At 42.0% G+C, this 10,554-nt stretch overlaps 1 protein-coding gene across 1 annotated transcript; it reads right to left on the reverse strand.

The window, feature by feature from the left end:
* Positions 1 to 223: 223 nt before the first annotated feature.
* DYDC2 (DPY30 domain containing 2) lies at positions 224 to 4,119 on the reverse strand. The gene is made up of 3 exons (XM_063087777.1): positions 3,973 to 4,119; positions 3,505 to 3,627; positions 224 to 484 (listed from the first exon to the last, which is right to left on the reverse strand). The coding sequence occupies exons 1-3, from the start codon at positions 4,117 to 4,119 to the stop codon at positions 224 to 226; spliced, it is 531 nt and encodes a 176-aa protein (XP_062943847.1).
* Between the last annotated feature and the right edge of the window lie 6,435 nt (positions 4,120 to 10,554).

Consider the following 10,554-nt stretch of genomic DNA (forward strand, 5'->3'; position numbering starts at 1 on the left):
TCCTTATTCTGATTTTATTTTGTCCTATAACTAGTTCAAATCCTCACATGACTGAGGGATTTTCATGGCTATCAGAATAGGACTTGGGCTGGAGAGTCTCTGGAGACACTTCCTTTTTCAGCCCCTCCTAAATATTGGTTTAAGTAAGAGCTCTTCTAGCTGGCTGTTGTATTGGCTTGCAGCTTTGAGGATGAGTCGTTAGAATCATCCACCTTCTCATAATCTAAGAAGAAGATGTGGAACCAGGAGGTATTTCGTGAATAACTTCATGCTGAAAAGCCTCCTGGTAATTTACTTCTTGTGGAGTTTCAAAGTCCGGGTCAGTCTGGCCAGCTGACTCCAAAGGAGCAACCTGTTGAGACATTCCTGTAATCATATTGGAAGTACCTGGCAGGAATTCCTGCTTCGAGGCCTCCTTCTCAAGTGGTTTCATGTCTTCCTTCATAAGTATGGTCTTTGTGGAAATAGCTTTGGAAATCAAATCCTAAACAGAAAATAAAAAAGCAAGTTATTGGCAAAAACTAAAACACAATCAAGTATGGCAAGAACACTATATTGCTGTTTTCATGCTTAAGACCAAGAATAAAACTGAAACAGACCCTTTCTAACAAAGCATAAAATCAAACCTGATAGGATCAAGGTAATTTACAAATAATTTAACTGCTTGTCAGAACAAAACTCAACACTTTTTAAAGAGAAACAACACACTCTAGACTCCCTCTAAAACGTCATCTACGATGTTTACTAGACATGTGAAGAAGTAGGAAAATATTTACTAGACGTATGAAGAAGTAGGGAAGTGTGAACTATAATCTAGATAAAAAATATTCACTAGAAAGATATCCCAAAATAACATATGATGGAATTAGCAGACAGGAACTTAAAACAGCTATATAAATATTTTCAAAAATTTAAGGGAGAAAAATGGACATAATAAGCGAAAGTTAGGGTATATTGGCAGAGAAAATGGAAAATATAAAAAAAGAACAAGATAGAAATTCTAGAAGTGAAAAGTACAATATCTGTACTTTTTTGAAAAAATTTACTGAACTCCTAATAAAACATTGGCCATTGCAGAAGAAAGGGTCAGAAAGTAACCTGAAGGCAGATCAATTGGATTTATCCAAACTGAAGCACAGAGAAAAAAAAGATTTAAAAAAATGAACAGAGCCTCAGTGATCTATGAGACAATGTCAAGCAGTCTAACATCTCTGTACAGTATCTGTAGTCCCTGGCTGAGGTATGAATCTTTGCAACTTAAGCTCTATTGACCACTTCCATACCATCTTTGCCTGGAAGTCCCAGACAGAGGTCCATTCTGCAATGAACCCCACGGGCACTGCAGAGAGGTCTGTGAAGTATTTGTGAAGGGTCCACATGATCTGTAAGACCCTTCTAACTTCAAAGAGTCTGCTCAGCAAATATCTATTGATTCTATAAAAATGTATTTCTAAAACATTTGTGTGGTTTATATCAATAGGAATTACTTTCTAACTTAGAAACAAAATTGTGGTTTACTTACTTGAAGCTGCCTCTCCCTAATAAAGAGAAACCAATACAAGGGCAACGTTTGCTTTTTTCTACACCTGGCTCAAATGCTACCTCTTCTATGAAGTGCTTCTTTATTCCTATGATTGAATGTGATCTCTACCACACATAACACTCTGTTTCTATTCTTTTTTTGACACATTCCCTAGACTAGTAGTGTTCAATCTGGGGTACTCAAAGACTTGCTAAGGTGTATAAAAGCAAAGGTAGTTTTAAGAGATTAAGAAAAAATCTTGCAAAGTGTTGAGTATGTGTATATAAACCCATCAGATAAACCAGCAGGCCTGATGAAATTTTATGCAACCCATCCTGGGCAGATTTTAAACCAGGTTTCCCAGCACTCATGACCCAAAATTTAAAGGTGACCAATAGCAAGGAACAGTTTGTAATTCACCTTAAATCAATCCGAATCCAGAATTTGGAATCTTGTTTTATTTAATATACCTCCATCTCCTTGCCCTTCATCTAGTCCTCTCAAATCTTACTCGGAGAGTAACTCATGCGTCAGTGCGTGGCTCTCCCTGCCAGGTAAGCAATCAATTCAGCTTTGTTTTAGATCACTGTTGGCTTCTCTGTTTATTTCCTTCTAAAACAGGGAATCAATTTCCATAATCACAACTTGCATATGAACTCTTTCCTAAAACCGAGAACGTGCACATAGTCTAGGCATCATGCTGGCTCTCATTTCCCATCTTCCCTTACAATTGCCTTTGTCTCACACTTGGCCAAAGAATGGCATACCTATTATTTATCTAAATCATGCTAGGGAATATAGCCACAGGATGCAAAATCTGAGTGCAACACTAAGGGACAGTTCAAAATATTGGTGTGAGCAAAATTTTCTTTAATAAAGGTACCATAAAACTAGGGTAGACTTTTGGGAATCTTTTCCTGCTTATATGTTTCTATTTATTTATTTATTTTATACGTTTCTATTTCTATTAACAGTGAAGCATGGTGTTGGAAAAAGATTAGAGTGAACAGCAAGAGGATGACAACTTTTGCTTAATGGTCATCACCTCTCTCATCCCCAAATAATTTCTCAAAGAATAAATCTTTTGTGAGGGAGAGTTCCCCTAGACTATTGCCAAGCAATTGTATGAAACCATCTTTCTTTTGATTTAACTTATTTACAAAACATCCAGCTTTAAACAAATAAATCTATTAATTGTTTATGAGGATGCTAGGGATATTAGTATAAATGTAAATAAGCTTAATATTTTCATATCTTCAAAGTTGGCTTTGGAAACTAGCAAAAACTAGTGACTTGTACAGAACTGCATAAAGATTTTAAGGTACAGGATGTAGTGATATCTAGGAAGAGGATGGATATCAAGCCCAACATTACAATTATATCAATTCCCTATCCAGGTATCATGTACTTTGTAGAAAGCATAAAATGGCACAAGACATTTTTCAGGCAATTGTGAAAAAAAATTGTGGGAGATAAAAGATATGCTTGTTAGACTGATGAATGCAGAGCTGTTTCCAACTATTCCAAGTTAATAATTTATGTCCACTATTACAGTATCATAAAGGAGGCATCTGAGGCTTGACGCAAAGAAGTACTAAACAAAATATCTAAAGTATGTACTGATAACAACCATATTTGGTTTCTGAAAATTACTGAATAATTTTTGAAAAGGGCTCAAAGAATCTTGTATAAAAAAACATTTATTCCTGGGTGAATAGATTTTTTAAAAATTTGATTTTTCTTTTTTTTGGGTAGCTGGCTGGTAAAGGCATCCAAACCCATGACCTTGGTGTTATAAGGCTGTGCTCTAAATAAACTAAGCAAACTGGCCAGCCCCAAATTTGATCTTTTTAAAACCAGTAACACTAGTGATATATTTTAAAATCTAAAATGAATTTGCCTTTTAAAATTTCCTTTTTTAATTGACAAGGATTATCAATAATAATAATCAAGGATTATCATGCTGAGTTTCTCATCCCTACCTTGTGACACTGTTCACACTTCTGTTGAATCTGACCCTCTACTTGCTTCAGCATTTTTGTTATTTCCACTTCCTTGAGGCTACTGTCATATTCCTCCTCCAGCTGGATCTTATCTTGCCCATTCTGGGATTATATGACAAAGTGGCATCAGGTCAGCACATAGGAAGCCTTATAAACAGGCCCTCACTCACTGGGGACAGACATACGCCCTGGGCCCTCAGGTTTGCTGAGTTTCCTCCTGCAACCAGCTTTAGCCTGCTGATAGCTCCAAACTCTCCAACTCCACAACCCCTCTGAGTTGGAGTCCCTCTTAGCTCCTCACACTTCAGGGATATCTGGGCCTAAGGGGTCCTGGCAAGTTGAATAAACCAAGAAACTCCCCAGGCCAGCTCCAGAATCCTGCCTTGGATTTCAAATTACTCTGGGAAAGCTGAGCCCTCCGTAAGAAGGCCCAGTATACATACACACCTCTTCTTTTGCATTAGCTGTTTTTTTATACTGATAAAGCCTGTGAGCCAGGTACTCTATTGGGTCACTCGGCCGAACCTTTGCCACCTCTGCCAGTGCCTGGGTCAGGCAGTTTCCAAAGCACCTCTTCAGGTAGTCAGTTTCCATCCTGGGGGGCCTGGGCAACATTAAAGCAGAGTCACACTATTTTAAAAATTTAATCTGATTTTAAAAATAGACACATTCTAATCAATTCAGATTTATTTCAAGATAAATAAGATATTTTTGGACCCCACCCATTCCAAAAGAACCAACAAATACATACTTGCCAATAGCTCTCATATTAAAATAGACTTTTTCCTAAAGCTTTCTAGCTGTACTAGGTCAGACAATAGGTCCTGGGGGTCATCAGGCCTGAGAGGAGCTTGATACATAGGTGGTTAAAGTTGGCCAAGGCCTCCACTTACCCACACATTTCTATCCTTGAGTAGGGAGGAAATAACTCCCTTATTTAATAATTTCCTGAGCAAGGCAGGAAATCCCCAAGAGGGGCTCTGAGCACCCAGCAAGCTGTGCTATTGTGATGTTGGAAGCTACAGTCATGTATGACATATGTAGATAAGACAGGCTCATTTATTTCACAAGGGACGACAGAAAAGCCCTGGGAAAAAGAAGGGAAAATGCTAGGTACTGTAGCTACTGCTGGTCAGGGGTTCTGCCAGCACCTAACACAATATTCCACTCTCTATTGCTTATGCAAGAAACAATTTTAGGTTAGGTTGATGCCCTCGGATTTACTATTAGATTTCAAGCACTGGAGGCAACGTAGCCTGAGTTAGAACGTAAGTCAGGAGCAGCCGTGACGCGTAGCAATAGAAATGCAGATTCTTGGATCAGACAGACCAAGTTCCAGTCCTGGTTCTGCTACTTATATGCTGTGTGATCTTCAGCAAGTCACTCAGTCTCTCTGAGCCTCAGTTTCCTCATCTGTAGAACAGAAATAACAAAAGTATGTACCTCACAGTAATTAGAAGATTGGGAGAGATAACAAACACGTGAAAGGCACTTAGTCTGACAGATAGTAAGTGTTTAATAAATATTAGCTATTACAGTGGTAGATTATGCCATGAAATGGTCTAGCACCAGCCTACTCCTGACCAACTCCATATTCCTGACGTTTACACATTTTAACTGCAAAAGAGCCCAGTGAATAATAAGGGCTCAGATCCAGCCTTAACATTTTCTGGAGATATTTTTCAGTTTGTTCCTTTCCCATACCAATACCCCGCCCCCCGCCACCATTTTTCAGTTTAAGGAAGGAAAGGTAGACAGATAAATAGATAAGGATATAGAAAAAAATATATTTCCTAGCTCTCTCCTCTCTCCACGCAAGGGCCGAGAAGCCAAAACACTTCAGTAGTAAGGAGCACATAAGCATTCAGAACTTGTGTTTAAATAGTCTTCATCACTTAAAAGGAATCAGGGCTCCTTGGAGAAATAAATGGCTGATTCCAAATCAGGGGCAGGAAGTCTAGTGAGCCTAGAACATTTTATTTTGCCAAAGTAAGTAAGAAAATTATAAAAAATAAAATGATTGGGGACACAAAAGCCAGCTTGAAGCGGCTCTCACTAGCCAAATCTGGGGCAATTTGACCATTAAAATAAATACCGACTGTAAAGAATTATAGCATCCATAGAATAAAATAAGAATCCATAAGTCTTTATGAGAATGAATAAGCATATGAATAGGGGAGAAGGCAAAGTTCCAATTTATACATATGGAAAGAATAATGGAGTTTAAAACTTGCCATCACAGTACAACTGAATCGAGCCAGAATCATCGACTGCTAAAACTGGGTGAATATTTCAGGAGAAATGGATATTCCTTACATACACAGTCTCAAAGTTTCTTCCCACAGATTAGTATTAATTCCAAAGGGAAATACAGAAACGTTACACTGGTGAAACCTAGCCGACACAACCTTAACCAAATGACCAAAATAAATGTCACCAATACGGGGACAAAGTGACATCACAGGCCTCCTCATATGATGTGCTTCTTACACAGCACAGTACAGTCCTGTGGATTCCCACCCCAAATACAAAATTTGAATCTAACTGAGGAAACATCAAACAAAGCCAAATTAACAGACAGTATGCAACTGGCCTATACTCTTAAAAATGTCAAGGTATACTCTTAAAAAAAAAAAAGATGAGGAACTGTTATAGATCAAAGGAGACTAAACAGTCATAATAATTATATGTACCTAATCGTAGATGGGATCTGGGCCAGAAAAAGAATTCTATAAAGAACATTGTTGAAAAAATTGTATAAACTGAACGTGAATTGTAGATTATGTAATAGAATTTATCAAGGTTAAATTTCTTTATTTTGAATAATTGAAATATGAGTAAGTAAGAGAATGTCCTTGTTCTAGGGCTGAACAATGGTTCCCAAAGTAGTCTATGTCCTAATACCTGGAACCTATGGATATGTTACTTTATATGGCAAAAGGGACTTTGCAGATGTGATTAAATTAAGGATCTTGAGATGAGGAGATTATCCTGGATTAGCCGAGTATGTACAATGTAATCATAAGGGCCTTTATAAGATGGAAACAGTAAGGTCAGACAGGAAAGACTTTGTGATGACAGAGCAGAGGGAGAAAAGGCAATGTCATTCAGGGTCATGAGCCAAGGGTAGTCTCCAGGAGTTGGAAACTCCCTAGAGCCTCCAGAAAGAACTAGCGCTGCCACCGCTGTGGCTTTAGCCCTGTAAGACTCATTTTCAACTTCCTTTTTAAAAATTCATTTGTCAATTGAAACGTAATTGATTACAAATATTTATGGGATACAGAGTTGACTATGAGTATTTATGTACAATGTGATGATCGAATCCGTATTATTAGCATGTTCATTACAAATCGTAATTATTCTTTGTGTCCCTTACCGGATTACTGTGTAACCCTTCCCCGACTCCTCCCTCGCCTCTGGTAAACAATGGTCTGTTCTCTCCTTCTGAAAGTTCCACATATTATTTCCTTCCTTCTCTCCTTTCTTTCTTCAAGAGAATAATTTTTTTTTTAAAGCCACTAAGTTTAGAGTAGCAGTAGAGGGGTTGGTGTAGGTGCGGGTGGTTTTTCCTTCTGCCAATCTGTGGTCCATCTGAACCAATGCATCTGGACAAACAATCTTCTATACCTCCTGTACTCAAAGTGTGGTCCAATAATGTAGCATTCTATCACCTTGGGGCCTGTTGAAATGCAGATTCTCAGGTCTCCCCCCAGATGTAGAGATTCCGAATTTGCATTTCAACAAATCCTCAAGTGATTCGAAGTTACAGATCTGCTTTGCCTTCACAGCTGTAGAACCCTCCTCCCAGAGGGCAGGATCACCAACGCTGCATTCTCGGGATGCCTCTCCATTCCCTGGTCGTTGGGTGGCCACCACGCTGCTTAGGAGAAAACACCTTCTCTAAATTGCACAATTTTGCAAATGATCTCAATGAAATACGTTGACCTGACAGTTGCTAAGATTTGGTGCAAAGACAGTAGAGCCAGAGTAGAGTCACCACGTGAGGCCTGGAGAGGGAAAGATCAAAGGGATGCCTTTTATAGTCTGCTCCCCACCCACTCAGGGCACACTCACCAAGCGGGGCTACTTTTTGGGGTTTCCTGAGGGTCTGCTTACACTGGCCTTCCTTGTTCACGGCCTTGCACTCAGTAGCAGGGCACTGAGGATAGGGGTTGTCTTTGTTCACACTGTATCCCCAGTGCTTGCACACACTGGCTGCGCAGTAAACATTTCTTGACTTAATCAGTGAGGGCCCAGAAAAGGGCTCCTGCTCCCTCGGATCCATCAGTGCTCACTCTGGCACTAATTCCCTCAATCAACCTTTGCTGAGTCCTCTCCTGCCCGGCACTGACCAGCCCGTAAGTTAGAACACGGGAAATGAGAGCAGAGAATTGGGCACAGACCGCTAGGCGGGGGAAGACTGCGACCGCTGGGGCCTGGACGAGGTCGGACGGCTTCCTGGAGGCGGGGGCGCCTGAGATGGCTCTGAAAGGAACCGAGCAGAAGTCCTCAGCAAGTGCAACGGCGCGGAATCGTGACACCGCCGAGCCAGGGAGCCTGCGACGACGGTCTCGCAGGGACTCGGGGCCTTTCCCGTCCTCCCCTGAAGTCCGCTGCCCCCTCATTCCTCCCACAACACGCCGGCCTGCCAGCCGGGTTCCATGGCCCTTTGCCGCCGGCCCCTCCTCTCTGTCGCTCGTGCACCCTCCAGGCCCCGCGCGCCCCCCGCTCACCCTTCCGCGCCGCGTGTTCTTCACCGCGCGTCTGCTGTGGCGCCTGCCGCGCGGGCGCTCGTTGCCGAGCAACGGGACGCGACTCCCGGATGCAGCGCAGGCGCGCCGGACGCGCGCGCTCCGAGAAGGCGGGAGCCTCTTCGAGAGCTGTTCGTCTCCGTGTCGTTGGGCTCGGGCGGGCAGAGACGGTTCTGACGGTTGGACCCTGCGAGTGGCGTTGGACCCGGCGGCAGCGGGCGGTTGGTGAGCGGCGGCAACCTGCGGGCTCCGCGTCGGCCTCTCCGCGGACGCCGGTGGGAAAGCAAACCCGAGTGCCCAGGGCGGCGGGTGGCGGGTAAATACTGCATGCCCCGCTTAATGTGAATTTCAGATAAGCGAGTTACTTTCTAGTAGGACTACAGCATACGACTAGGTTATTTGTTGTTTATCTGAAATTGAAATTAAACCCTGTGTGGTGCCCTGTTGTTTGCTCAACCCGGCACCCCTGCCCGGCCCGGCTCCGCTCCTTTCCCAGTTGCCCGCCGGCTCCCTCCCGGGCGTGGGCAGGAGGCCTCCTTCTGTCTTTTGCAGCCACATCTTCAGGCTGGGGGCAGCTTTTTCTGTGGGAAAAGGCTTTCTTATGTTGAGCCTAGTGCTTATTATATGAGAGATAACTTACAACAGGAGAGAGAGGCATTGTCGTCATTTTATGGTCAGGAAACATGCTAAGCGATTTGACGAGCTTCACCTGGGTCCCAACGATGGGCCCAGAAATCCGAGACCGATCTTCAACTTGGCCCGACTCTTAGGCCAGGGGACAACTGTCCCCTTTCCATAGTTTATCTTTCTGATGCAGCAGCAGCAGTCTGTTCCCCTTTTTATGTTACTTCACTTCAGATAACATCGAGATGTTGCTGTGGGTTAATTGAATTGTATTTGCCAAAGTTCATATCTTAGAAGCTTAATTCCCTCTGTAACTGGTGAGGGTGGGAAATCCTATAACGGTAATTGAAAGGTGGGGCCTGAAGAGGTGATTAGATTGTAGGACCATGCCTTAGCAAATGGATTAATAATGATGATCAGGGGTGTGTGTCTGAGAGCTTTAAAAGGAGAGCACATGAAAGTCTCTCCCTCTGCTTCTGCCATCTTGCAATGTGATACCCTGTGTGGCTGTAAAGCCACCCGCAAAAAGGACCCTCACCAGATGTGTTCCCTGGACTTTGGACTTCATGGCCTCAGTAACTTTAAGCAACAAATTTGTTTCTTTTATAAATTGCCCAGTTCTAGGTATTTTGTTAAGCAATAGAAATGGACTAATACAGATATCCAAGTAGTATTTTTGTCTTTGGAGTATATCCCACTGAGGAAGTACAGTGTAGATCCTGTGCCCCCAAGTCAGTTGGAATAATAATTCTTTTCTCAGTGTAGTTAGAGTACCAACACCGAGAGAGCACTCTGTATTTTAGAGCACTTTCTTATTCTTTATCTACATGATAATCCACTGTGTTGCTATATCTCATCAGTCCCCTATTTGTTCCAGTTTTGACTGTTGTAAATAATGGTGCACATAACTGTGTGCATATACCATTTCATATCCTTGCATGTGTGTTGAGATAGGACTCAAGAAGTGAGATTGGTAGGTCAGAGGGTAAACACAGGTGATTTTCTAGAATTTGCCAATTCTCCTCCATAGGGATTATATCATTTTGCTCTCCCACCACCATCATATGACAGAGAGCAATATTGGGGCCTAAGGATGGGCCCCAGGATGTAAATGTTTCTGAAATTTTATGCAAAATGTTAGGTCATTTTGTCCAGGGACAGGTCTAGACACATTGGCATTTTATTCCCTGTCATTGCCATGCTCATTCCTATATCAGGGCCTTTTCATATACTTGGAAGGTTCTGCTTTCTATTCTATGTCTTGTTAATTTTACTGCTCCTTCAGTAAGTTTGAGCTTGGTTCAGATGTCACCCTTCAGAGAAGCTTTCCTTGACTTCCCTAACTTGGTTAGATTCTCCTGTTGTCTGTTGTTCATAGCACTTATTTCATTTATTTACATTTATTGAGTTGGATATGTGGTTGATATTTGTCTTCCCTATTCATCTGTAAGCTCCGTGAAGGCAGAGACTGTTTTTATTTTAGTGCAGGCTGCTATAACAGACTATCATAGATTGGGGGACTTAAACAATACCATTTGTTTCTCACAGTTCTGCAGGCTGGAAAGTCTCAGACCAAGGCATTGGCACGTGTGGTGTGTGGTGAGAGCCCTCTTGCTGGTTTGCAGATGGCTGTCTTCTAGTTGTGTTTTCACAT

Source organism: Cynocephalus volans, chromosome 2, assembly GCF_027409185.1.
Source record: "Cynocephalus volans isolate mCynVol1 chromosome 2, mCynVol1.pri, whole genome shotgun sequence".
Lineage (NCBI taxonomy): Eukaryota > Metazoa > Chordata > Mammalia > Dermoptera > Cynocephalidae > Cynocephalus > Cynocephalus volans.

Excerpts from the sequence above, each read along its gene's own strand:
- DYDC2 (XM_063087777.1), bottom strand. The coding sequence starts at position 4,119 with ATGGAAACTGACTACCTGAAGAGGTGCTTTGGAAACTGCCTGACCCAG. Across the intron at positions 3,628-3,972 it reads CAGCTAATGCAAAAGAAGAG|AATGGGCAAGATAAGATCCA; the intron begins GTGTGTATGTAT and ends ATATAATCCCAG. Across the intron at positions 485-3,504 it reads AGTGTGAACAGTGTCACAAG|GATTTGATTTCCAAAGCTAT; the intron begins GTAGGGATGAGA and ends TTTTCTGTTTAG.